At 28.2% G+C, this 13,954-nt stretch overlaps 1 protein-coding gene across 1 annotated transcript in view; it reads left to right on the top strand.

Annotated features, from left to right (window-relative positions):
• LOC142319306 (uncharacterized) overlaps nt 1-13,563 on the top strand; it is a 63,120-nt gene extending 49,557 nt beyond the window's left edge. Inside the window, exons 10-11 of the mRNA XM_075356426.1 lie at nt 4,865-4,968; nt 13,114-13,563. Of these exons, the coding sequence (XP_075212541.1) occupies nt 4,865-4,968; nt 13,114-13,230 (221 nt within the window). The 3' untranslated portion in view covers nt 13,231-13,563. The remainder of the gene's footprint in view (nt 1-4,864; nt 4,969-13,113) is intronic.
• Nucleotides 13,564-13,954: the final 391 nt, after the last annotated feature.

Raw genomic sequence — 13,954 nt, 5'->3', positions numbered from 1 at the left:
TCCAGGAATTACCGTTCAGGTATTACTTCAGAGGATGAATAAGAATAATATGTATGAATATAAATGAAGTGTAGTCTTATACAGTCTCAGTTCGACCATTCCTGAGATGTGTGGTTAATTGAAATCCAACCACCAAAGAATACCGGTATCCACAATATAGTATTCAAATCCGTATAAAAGTAACTGCTTTTACTATGACTTGAATGCTGGAACTCTCGACTTCCACATCAACTGTTCTGGGAAGACGTGTTCACACTAGACCAATTCGGTGGGTTGGTCTAGTGTATGTACCATACCATAGGGTAAAATTAGAAAAAAATCCTGAATACATCATGGCTAAAAGTGGATGTGGTATCGTGGCTAAGAGAAAAACAAATCCAATTTGATTCCACATTTTTGAAGTTAAGCTCCTAGAAGAAGTTAAAAAAAAAATAAGCAAAAATTTAATAAATATGTAATTGATGATGTGAGTGAAGCAAATGGACATACAGTATTTTACGGCTTCCATCATACCACTACAGTCTGAATCCAGTAGAACTAATGGCTAGTCTAGTATAAGGATTTTGTAGCTCGGAATAACAAAACATAAATTACTGGATGTAAAGGTTTTATTTGAAAATGGTATCGCTGAGGTAACGGCAGATAATTGGTGGAACTATGTTAAACATTTGCTGCAAGAAGAAGAAAAGATGTGGAAGATGGATTATTTTGTTGATATCGAGGTGAATAAACTCATTAATTTCGAAATTACCTCCTTGGGATCTAATGACAACAATGAGGTGCTGAGTGAATGTGATTATTTACTGAATGATTCACCATAGAAGTATTGAGAAATAACTAACAAAAAATGGTAATAAATCATAGAATATCTTTTAATATATTTTATGCATGTAAATAATATTTCAGGGTTTGTGTAAAGCACTTAAAAAATTATTTACTAACCTAATTATGTTTATCATCTCATTAAATCATTATTATTTTGTATAGTTACTAACTGTGAATGACAATTACTGCTGTCACGGTAAAACAAAATTACCACCGAACATAACTTTAGTATATTTAACAATTTATAATTTTTTCTTAATTTAATAGACATTAAATGTTTTAGAATATAGTGGGCAATAGGCAACAATTTCTGTATTGTTATTACTATAGAAACTAAATCAGGTGTGCAGTAGCTGTCGCGGAATTTTGTGTACACCCAGTTCAAACAGTCTTGCTAGGCATCTGTTTTGTTTAGTTCAGGCTTCAATGTAAAGTACACAGATATTAGTTTCAAACAAATCCTTGCCAATATGTGTGATCAGTAATTCTTAAAATTAAATAATTTTGAAGAGCACAATTTTAAGGTAAATTTTTAAATTTTATTCATTATGTTGCAGACATACTGATCAACAAAACTGATCAATTTTAAAATGCAGTTTAATAGATTATTTTTTTTATCTCTTAAATATTAAACACAAGAGAGCTTATCTCATTTTTTCAATTACCGAAATGTTTTAGTGCTGAATAGGAAAAATTTATTTAGAAATTTTACATCATGTCGGACAAGAAAAAAGAAATCACATTTTATAATCTAAGTATTTAACAATTTGATAAATTTGACTTAACGTGTTCGTTATTTCTGTGATTCCTGTAATCAGTGAATAATCTCAATTAAGAGTAAGGAAAATAACCAACTAAAAAGGTAAAATTAACTAAGTAAAATTAATAGTAACTTTTCTTTTCATTAAAGTAATGAAATGAAAATTATTCAGCTGAAATTCACTTATCAAGTAATGTAACAAATTGAATTTTGCTTGCTATAAATACATTTTTCTAGTTCAGTGATATTACTTGAAATTACCAATCTATTGAACTTATTTCACTTATTAAACCAAAATAAAAATTCTTGGCTGCACAGTGGAGTATATCTGTACACAATGCTATGTACGCATAACACTTTACTATGTTCATTGTAACACTGCTTCATATTAAAATCTAAGGTAAATAATTTCAGAACACCTGAAACAGATAAAAATCATCAGTCAAGTTTCAAATTTTAATGATAAAGATATCAATAAATTTTAAATCACCAGTTGGTCAAAGATGGGATTTTTAAAGATGCAATAACAATATTTTACAAAAAAAGTATTAGAAGAGTATAAGAAATGTATTTATTGTAAATTATGATAATTCGTGTCTTAAGCTCTAATGAATAATATTAATTTGGGTAATATCATATATCTGCAATAGTACAACGTACAAAAAAAAAATTAATCCTTCCAAATACCTAGCTGGCGTCTTTTCAAAATAGGTGTTTACATATGCGATAACCTCCTTGTTCGATGAAAACCTGTTTTCTCCAAGCAAAACTTTAAGGTTAGGAAACAAGAAAAAGTCACTTGGGGCCAGATCTGGTGAATATGTTGAGTGGTCAACCAATTCAAAGTGGAATTTGATTGTTTTAGCCATAGTGACCATCAAAATGTGAGCAGGCACATTGTCCTGATGGAAAAGCATTTTTTCTGGTCTTTTTTTTTGCAATTTCTGCCTTCAGATTGTCAAGTAATGATGTATAATACTGTGCTGTTATTGTTATACCTTTTTGAAGATGATCACTAAACAAAATTTCAGTTAGGGAATACATTCCCTAACTTTTGTTGACGAGTGCAGCCATTTTCATGTTGAGGCTAAAAACTTTTCAGACACCTCTTGTATATATATATATATGTGCATATACGGATTTTTATTAGATCGGATTTTCTAGGGGCTTCGCTCTCTCTCTCTCTCTCTCTGTGTGTATGTGTGTGTGCGCATGCACACACATGCATATATATACACACAGAAGATAATCCGAACTAATAAAAATCCGTGGCTGTTCAGGTTACAAAAAATTTGGATTATCGAGGGTTCAACTTAAAGATACAGGATAGGGTATTGAGGCGAGTTTTGGAAGTTGAAATAAGTACTGAAACTTTCTTTTTGTGTGCAAACAATGCTTTTATTACTGTATTTATATTTACATTCTAAAAGTGGATTTTATTATTGTTTCTTTAAAAGTTATTTTCTACTGTCTTTTCATATTTCAGCCAATAAAAGTAGATTTATGTAATGTAATGTTCTCTCTTGCCCACTGAATTTAAGTGTTAAAACATTTTACTACTTCATACCTTACCCTCTTTGCTCCTACTTTAATTTCATCATCATCATCATCATCATTTTCAACATTTTCATCTAACCCTTGTCATACTGCTTCATTGTTGGATTTAAGTTGGAAACATTCTTTCACATCTACGTTAATCCAGTTTGTAATATCTTCGTTTATTATTTATAGTTCTAGTCACTTTTATCACGCTTTCTGTTTGTTTACTTAGTATCTACATTTTCATTATATTTAATTGTAGAAGGTTAAAAATTTTTTTTCATGATGCTTGAATTAAAGCCTTGTCAATGGAATTCCAAGCAGCAGCAGCAAGAGAAATTACAAGATTTTTCAGCTTAATTATTTTTAAACATGCTACTATGTCATCATTTGAGAAATGACTTGGGAAAGAATGTCTTTTCTGTATTTAATTTTAATTGACTGGAGCATGATTTGGTCCATTGGTTGTAAAATGGCTGTGCAATTTGATGGCAAATTTTTCCATCTTCACTAGTCAACTGTTCTATGTTAGGATGTCCTGAACAATTATCAATTAATATCAGAGGTTTCTTTTCCAAATTTATGGATTTGAAGTAATTTTTCACAGATGACACAAAAACGCTGTGAAACCATTTGTAAAATTTGTCAACATTCATCCAAGCATTTACCTGATTTCTGTATTTGACTGGCAATAAAAAATTTTTAAAAGCCCATCAAAAACCTAGTCAAAAAATCAGTGTCAAGAAGGATGTGATAAATACATGGCAAACTTACGGCTTCTTGTAGATTTGGAAAGTATCAAATGTAAAATTAATTCTTTTTGCATTTTCTCGTTTTGAGTTTGGATTGCTCAGTATTATGGATTACCTGGGATTTGGATTTTTCAGGGGGTTCGTATATATATTTAAAGTAATAATAATAATCTTTATTTTCAAAACATTACCTCATACATACTGAAAATCAAAAGAAAAACACATACTGCTTGGAAAATTCGCTCCTTAGCAGGGTTGTATCTGCTTAACAATAAAAAAGAAAACAATGTAAAATTAATTCTTCCATATGAGCAGCTTATCTGTCATTATATATCTACATATTATTGTTATTTAAGTAATGCAAAAGAATAACTATCAGTTCTTTACGGCTATTTATATCTTTTGAATTTTGTTATGTTGATTCATGACAATGCTTGCCCACATGCTGCTGCTATGACGCATGTTTCCTTCTGCTGGCCTTCACTGCTTCACTGACCTTCTGCTGGGTACGGTTCGATTATCCCCTGCCTTGCACCAAGTGTCTTCCTATGTCTTAAAACCTTTCTTGCTGGCAAATAGTTTCATGATGACAGTGAAGTCCCCTACATTGCTAACACAAGGCTTACCTTTCAGGGGAGCATCATTGCATGACAGGATACAAGGCTTGCTGCTTTGCTGTGATAAATACCTCAGTGATAGCAGGAACTATATTGAAAAATTGAGTAAAATTTGTACTTCACAGAGCAGTAAAAAACCACAGCTTTCTAATAACCCTTAACTTGTCTGGATAATCTCTCATATATATAATGTTTTATTTATTGTTAAGTCTTTGAAGAAGTTTGAGAAAGTTTTTATTGAAAGTATTATTAAAAAAGGTTTAATACTATTGTAAACAAATTTCATTTGTTAAAATTTTTTGTAATCTCTATTTTGAAAGATTACCTATCATTCTAATATAGAAAATTATACACATATTGTTTTTTTCTAGAACGATTGAAAGTGAAGAAAATGTTAGAAGCTCGTAAACACAATTTGAAAATGGATTTAGCAACTTTAGAAGAAAAAGCAGCTCAATTGAGTGCATCTCTTGTGGTCAGTTGTATTCTTTTGTTTGTTATTTACTGTTGATATAATTAGATGTTTCTCTTTTTTTAGTATCACTAAAATAATGTTAAGTTCTAATGATTCTCTTTTGTACTCTACTGTAAAACATATTCATATAAGATGATTTTTTTTAGTGACAAACCAAACAAATTTTAAATTTAACAGAAAGTTTTTACAGGTGTAAAAATGTTTAAATTACTGCCTTCAATTTGTTTTTCTGGTGTCAAAGGTATGTTGAGTAGTTTGTGAATCAATAAAGAATTACAAAAAGGGATTTCAAGATTTTAAAGTTATTTAATACCTCTTGACTCTGACTTAATTGAATCACAAATAAAATGAAAAAGTAACACTTTTAATTTTTCCCCTCAAGTGTTTAATGTGAGTACGTTTCATCTTGCAGCACACATCCAACTGGTGGGAGTATTCGTCTCATGCTGATTAAAGTATGAGACATCAAATCAGATAAATTTGCTAAGATCCCTGATGTGTTCAACATTGTATTCAGACATTTGGTTATTCTATACACTTTCTTTTACACAGACTCCAGTCATTTTAAACCAATTATGTAATTGATGAATGTCATTGTCATTTGGAAGATTGCAATTAAATTTTCTATAGATTATCAGATTGTAACAACATATTCAGAAAACTACAAAACAGAAGGATTTCTATCATTAAGCAAAAGTCGCCATCATTGATAATGGTACTATCAAGTGGAAAGATATGGAATCAATCTGATCTTTTTGCTGTATGATTCTAGTTTTAAATCAGCAACGTATACCGCATCCGATAGATATTATAATAAATTAAAGCTTTGATATTCTTTTTTTTACACACGGTATAATCATAAAAGCTGAGAATTTGTGCAGGGTTTGAGATGTGAATATTTGTTTGTTTTGATATTGTAAAATTTATTTTGTTGGTTGCTTTTTGTGATGTTAAAGTCATGAAAGTTTGTGTTAATTAGTTCTATATTTAGCTGTGAAATTTAATGTATGATATATATATATATGTCTGTATATATACTTACATATTTTCAGTTCTATCAATATATACCACCTAGTACAGAATATTGAGATAATCTTATTTCTTACAATAAATCTAATAAACTGTCAGACATTGTTTGAGGGAGACAGTCCTATGAAAACTGCAAAGATAACAGCACTCATATAATAAATTAATACACAATTTTAATTATTTTAGTATTTTTAATATGCAGTTTTAATTTTTTTTTTAACCTCCGGCTCCACCGTTAGGCATGCTTCAGAGGATGAGATGAATGATTTATAGTGTGTGTGAAAATGAGTCTGACCGGGATTCGAACCCAGTCAGTTTTAATTAAATATTTCAATCATGACTGAGAATGCAGGATTCTGCGAAAGTACTTTCTTGGTATTAATAGAATTTAAAAATATAATTTAACAGTACAGAGGAATAATATAAATATTAAAAAGATTAATATCAGTAAAATAGTATATATATATATATATATATATATATATATATAAACTTACCTTATTAATTCCAAGTATCAATTTTCATGGCATCCCGCATTTTCAGTTATTAAATTCTATAATTACATTAAAATTATATATTTTATAATTTGTCAAATTGTTGTCTTTTTAAAAATTTTGAAATTTATTGTGAACAAATATGCAGATTCTGCAGTCCAGTACTGGAATAACGTAATATTTAAAACATTGTAGTTTCCTTTGTTCTGTTGTCATTGCCAACCGATAGATTGTATTTTTATTATGTATTTAATTAAATCATCATCTTCAAAAGTGATTTGGTGGTTTATCATTTTATATTTTTGTTTATAAATTTCATATTTCTTGAGTACATTCATTTTTTTATCATTATTACAAACTTCCAAAATCCCTAAATTATTTTTGCAATAGCTACTACTGTTTGCATTCTAACAAATGGTCAGCTACATTAGATATACCTCTTTTTTATGATTAAAATTAAAAAAGGGGTATTCTAATCTACCTGTCCATTTGTTAGAGTGCAGATTCAGTATTAAAATTAAAAAAAAAAAATGATTAAAATTAAGACAGATCCAAGGCAAGGAACAATTAGAAAATATTATCAGCTACAATATCCAAAAAATTAAAAAAAAAAAATTATTTATATATAGTTTATCAATAAACAAATAATTTACCAATTAAGAGAAAAATTAAACGCAATCTTTTAATAGTTAAATCAAATAAAACAAATATACTGGTTATCATAACAGTTGAAAAATGTTATAACTTAATGAACAGTAAATCGTTGATAATAAATTTGAGGAAATTGATGACCAATCTAATAATTTTCTAAAAGAATCTGAAGTCTAATAAAAAAATTCAGATCAATTTTTAATTATAATAATAAATTTAAAAATATCATTCAAGATTATAACCTTTTAAACCAATTGTCTCTAAATTAATTAGACTATCAAAAATTAATTCATAGATTAAACATCCCAATGCAATCTTTAATCAATTTTAAATTTGTTCCTGTTATATTTTACCCAAAATAATACATAAATTTCTTTGGAATAAAATGAATTTACCTAATACATTTAATATAAAAAATGGTTACGAATTAGTAAACAAATTAAATAGCTTAAATGTAAATAGATATTAGAATGGTTAGTTATGATAACTAACATCTATCAAAGCATATCTGTACACCATGTCAAAAATAATAAAAAATAAATTAAAAAGTAACTAAGAAGATCCAAAATTTATTAAAGGTATCATCACTATTATAAGAAATGTATGTCAACAAAACTTTTTTGAATCTAATATTACACAAAACAAATATTATACACAAATATAACAAATATTATACACAAAAAAAAAATACCTTACTTATGGGACTTCCATTATTGGCAATTAATCAGAAATATGTTTACAGGATTTTTTGAGTAAATTAGTACATGGCAAAACTCACACATATAAAGTTTTAATATGAACATGGTATGTTGATATTCTTATTATATATAACCTGGTAATAAACAATGAACATCTAATAATATTAAACAAGTTAAATTCTTATAATGAAAATTAAAATTCACATTTGAAATAGATAATAAAATGTTAAATTATTTAGATGTCAGTATCGAAATAAACAAGAACAACCAAATTGAAACATCAGTGTATAGAAAACCTACATCTGATAATATAACAATTCATAAAAAATCAAAGCAATCTTGGTCTCAAAATTAACCCTTATACATATATGATTGATAGAGAAATCAAATATACACATACTAACAAAGAAAAGTTAATGAAATAAACATAAAATATCATAGTGGTTGAGCGTGGGTTGATCACTCTCAACCATTATATCACTATCAAGTGATTAGTGATATAAGTGAGGGTAGCAACACTTTTAATTAAAATTCATGTAGGAATGTTCGGTCTATACATCCTTTGAAGGCCTTGCGGGAGCTTCAGGTTGGATTTATTTAAAATATTTTTTTCTTTATTTGTTGTAACATGTTCATATTTGTAAACTCTTTCATGATTATTCATTTTGTGATCAGTGATATTGCAGCTGTACCCCTTTACCAGAAAAATTATGATTTATATAAATTAATTTTTCTTCCCACTTCATATACCTCACCTTGTTACAATGTTTTAGTTTCTACGTAATATTTTATATAATGTTGGAAAAATAAATAAATAAAAGATGTATGCAAATGAGTGACATTGGTATACTGTATGCTTTTTGAACAGCACTGGCTGCTGCAATTTGTACAAGTAAAGCATGTTTAATTGTTTATTTTTGTAAATATAATATAACGTCTCTGTAGAAGAAATTATTACTGTATCATTAAAAGATGTTAAGTAAAAAAAAAAAATAGAATAAACACTTCATAGAGATATGCATTTTGAAAAAAAAATTTGTTCACTGTGCTATGATACACGTGGAGGGCTTGAGTATTAGTACTACAATTTACTAGGCTAAAATCAGGCAAAGGTAAATGATTTCTTTAAGTCTTCAATTAAGTCATTTGAATATAAGCAAGGCCTTCCTCAACAATGTTAGATTTTTATATTTTGAAAATATGATCAATATATATATATATATATATATATAGGATGAAGGATGTTGGAGGAATGAAAATAAATTGTTTAAGGTCCACGAATGACGTATTGTTTTTTAGAAGATGAAACTCATGGTGTTCAATAATGATTTCTAAATTAAAATCAAAAGTAAAGGCTTTCAAAATGATCGAATTTAAAAGAATGAATTAAAAAAAAAAAACAGAAGTAATGTGGATAGAGTTTTTGTAAGGAATGATTTCTTTATTCTGTAATGTATATTATGTTTCAATCTGTTAATAAGTAACCTCATTAACAATTAATGAATTATTTATGATTTATCATTCTTTTGTGACAAAATAAATGCAAACAAACTCCATATATGGAGTTTGTTTGCAATTTTGTTTCATTTATTTTGTCAGGTTCTCTTTTATTGCATAACTGTTATTTGTATTTAAAATTTTTTCTTATCCATTAAAAATCTACCTTTTTATTTTCTAAATTTTTATGATGAATTAAAGTATATATTTAATAGGATTTATTGATAGTGTATCTAATTACTTTAATCAAAAGTTGAATTGATTGCAATAATTCAGTTTAAAAATTGAATAATTGCAATCATTCAGTCTCTTTCTCAAAGATTATTTTTAAAAATTGATTGATAAATATCTTTTTATTAACTGGTTGTTTTTGAATTTTCAACCATAAAGTGGATTAAGCCAAATGATTTGCAAAATGGTTATTCGTGAGGTATTTAATTTTTCCTTTGTAATTTTTATAATTTTTACAGATTAAAATTCTGATTTTGGTGTCAAGTTCATTGTGTTGAATCCCTGACTGATTAAATTTCAATTATATTTTATATGGTCATAATGCATTGCTGGCAGCTTTTTTTTTATAGAAGTATTTTTTATACGTGATAAGTAATATTTTACTCTCTAAAACATTAAAATGTCATGCTTTTTATCATTTGAAAACTATGATTTATTTGTATTACTTTTGTACTTTGTTGTTATTTATTAGTAGTTATGCATATATGTTTTTTGCAGTGTGTGTTATTTTGCACATATATTTTTAGTTATGTATCAACTGCAGTGTTTTCTCATGAATGAATCTGAATTTCTCAACGAAACACTACTGTTTAAAGAAATTTATCCACAAGGATGAAATTCCTGTGAGAGATGGTCTAATGAAGTTCAGTGCAACCCTGGAGAATTAATTTTTTCCCCCAGTTTCTTCTTTTTTTTTATGAGAGTTACCTTTTGTTAGGAATTCTGGAGCACTGCTATGACTGCACACTAGTTATCCTGGCAGAAAAGATAACAGCTCAGGTTCAAATTGATAATTCAAATAGTAACAATAATTTATACAGAGTGGTTTTGGTTTGATGGTTGTTTAATTTAGCATATATAATTATATTTTGATTAAAGTTTACACTTAAACATTCTTCCTTGGATAAAGTCAATGATTGAAATTATTTTATTATTATTATTTTGTTTCATAATTTTTTAAAAAATATTTTATTTTATGGGTTAAGAATAATAAAAAGTAAAAATAATTTATTATTTTTATTAACACTTTTCTTTAAATTATAGTAAGTTTGAGTAGATTATAAAATATTTTAACATGGGTAGTAAAATAAAGTCTTATTAGTGTCTTAAGGATAATTATAAATGATATTTAAGGATATATAAATGAAATTTTAGTACATACAGCTTTGAAAATTGTGTTCAAAATGTTTTCCCTCAACAGGTATACATATTTCTGCATGCTATATCATGTTAAGAAACACCTATCTTGAGTTCTTTTTTTGAGATGCTGACAATCTTACTTGAAGAGTGTTCTTTAACTCTTCGAGAATATGCAAATTATTTTTGTTGACCTTTCCTTTTAGTAAGCCCCTAAAATAAAAATCTCAAAATAATGAATCTGGGCATAGAGCAGGTCATAGATGTTTACTAACAGTCTTTTCTTTAGTTAAAATATCATTTACATGGGCTAGAGTTTGTGTTGTAAGTATGTCCTACCTCATTGAAAAAAAAATACTGTACATGAGTTTATCAGTGATCATTTGGAGCATTCACTAAACACACGTAAGTATATATCAGTATTCATACTGTTTTAAAAGAATATAAGTAAAATGATTCACAGTTCCAGTATCGCACACCAAACTCCAGGCTAAAGCTTATAAAAAAGTTTCATTTCAAGCTCAGCAAGAAATTTTTCTTTCATCTAAAGCCATATGATTTGTTGATATTTATGTGAAGTAGAATATTTTATTCATATATTAAAGATAAAAGATTACCCCACGAAAAACAAATAGACACCTACAATATATATGAGGTCTGTAAATAAAGTAATGAGACTAGTTTTATTTTTGGCAGCCAAAGTGGCAACACTGTAAAGTTATTAATGAACATATGGTTATATGAACAGCTGATTTATATTAGGTATTAAAATTTTTAGTCTATTGTTGTCATGTGAAACAAGTATTTGTTGTGCGTTACAAAATTGAGTGATACTAATTATGAGCAACATTGTGCAATCAAGTTTTGTGTTAAACTCCTTGAGAATGCTATTGAAACTTTTTCAAAATTGAAAAGTGCATGTGGAGATAACACATGCCCTTTTCAAGCTGAAGTGTTTAGGCAGTTTAAAGCATTTTCAGATGGCTGGGAATCAGTTGCGTATGATCCATGCTCTGGATGACTGTTAACGTCAAAATGTGATGACAATGTTGAGCAAATCAGAGACTTGATACGGTATGACTGGCGATTTACTGTCAGAATGATTGCAGAACAATTGAATTTGAATCGTACCACAGTCCAAATTTTGACAAACAAATTGGATATGAAAAATATTGTGCAAAATTTGCCCCAAAAAACCTCACTGTTAAACAGAAAAACAACAGAGTGGAGGTGTGCCGTGATCTTGTAGGGTGAATTGAAACTGATCCTGATTTTCTAAAAAATGTTATTACTGGTGATGAATCTTGGATATTTGAGTCAACCCAGAAACAAAACGCCATGCAAGGAGTTGGCACACTTCAAACTCACTATGTCCCAAAAAACCAAAAATGAGCAAATCAAAACCGTGCTAATTTGTTTCTTTGATAGTAATGGCGTTGTCCATAAGGAGTTTTTGCCTACAGGACAGACTGTAAATCAATATGTTTACCGAGAAATTCTTGAAAGACTGTGGAAAAGAGTTGCCCGTGTGAGACCAGCCATCAAAGTTAACTGGATGCTCCATCATGACAATGCACCTTGTTACACTGCACTCTCAATTAATGAGTTTTTGGCAAAGAAAAACATTTCTATAGTTCCTCAGCCACCTTATTCACTTGATGTGAGTCCCTGCAACCTTTTCCTGTTCCCGTCTTTTTAAAAACACCTCAGAGAACACCATTTTGGAACAGTCGAAAACATAAAAAATTGTAACCGACCATCTGAAAGATATTCCAGTTTCTGAGTTCCAACACGGCTTTGAAGAGTGGGAAAACCATTGGAAACGATGTGTGGCTTCCCAAGGAAATTATTTTGTAGCTGATAGAGTCCATGTATAATTGGATTGTAAATAAACAGTTTTTCTGAACCAATCTCATTGCTTTATTTGCAGACCTTGTAGACATGACAGATAGCAAAACTATTATTATATGTTATCATTGAAATACAAATAATAACTGGCTGTAATTAACAATTAGTGAGGAATTGTTTTTCATCTTGATTACCAAACGGTTATAACATTTCACTTTTAATAGTGATGATGCATACTTCACTGATATAATTCCAGTAAAATTTGAATCATATGATATTATCTTGTATGCATCAAGAAAAAAAATGGTTACAATATGGTAAATTAAATAGCCACTGAATCTTGCACTTTTAAGAATCAGTTTTAATTGCACTTCCCTGTATAGAGTAGGGTAATTCAAAATGACAAATATTATGTATTGGCATATTATTTTATCTCACCTGTTAATTTAATTTGATAGAATTACTACTGTTTATTGAATCTACTCAGGTTTAAAGTATTCTGAGTTTTAATTTTTCAGTTCAACAATATTATTTTATTAACATTTTTACTTCTGTTTCAGAATCAAACTGCAAATATAAAAGAGTTATCTGCTGGTGAAGAAAAAATTAGAGAACGTATAAAACGAGTAGTAGATTTTATTTCATCAATGAAGAAGACTGAGAATGTGCCGTCCTGACCATCAGTAATTGAAAGTACCATTAAGTAGGTTATAAATAACAAACAGTGTTCTGTTGTGTGCCAACTAGTTTTGTTTTAATTAGTGTAAACTGTTTTTTTATGTATATATCCTGTACTAATAGGTTATTCGTTATCAGTGAATTAAAACAGGTTATTTTAATAATAAATAAGTGGTGTCTGAACATAGCAGTTTATTTTATTGTATTTGTATTTTTTTTTATTCAGGTGTTTGTATATACCACTGCATTAGTAAACTGTAAATCAGTAGTGATAATTACTTCTATATATTTTTCAACTTTATACAATATAGTATGTATATATTTTTTATCAATGTTTTCATCTGTTAAACAAGTGGATGTAAGTTGAAAAAACATGTAAGTTTTTTATGTATAGTTCAGTGCATATGAGAATATTTTTTATCAATGGAAGTATAAATTTTTCTAAAAAAAATAAAATTATATTCACTATTTGAATTGTAAATGTAATACTGCCGGACAGTGTTACAATAAATTGTTTCTAAACTCTCAGTGAGAATTCTATCTATGTTATTAATTTACCGTTTGTGATTTTTTTTCATTCTTTTTTTTTTACTTAATCCTGATGGAGATGAGTCTAGAAGATGCTAAAAACGTAATTTTTGAAGATTTAGAATGTAATTTATTTTAGTTGGTGTTTAATTGTAGACAACTAAATGATGTTGTATGGCATTATAATATGCAGAT

The sequence above is a fragment of the Lycorma delicatula genome, chromosome 2 (genome assembly GCF_047948215.1).
Source record: "Lycorma delicatula isolate Av1 chromosome 2, ASM4794821v1, whole genome shotgun sequence".
Taxonomy (NCBI): Eukaryota; Metazoa; Arthropoda; class Insecta; order Hemiptera; family Fulgoridae; genus Lycorma; species Lycorma delicatula.
This window is presented reverse-complemented; position numbering and strand designations above follow the sequence as displayed.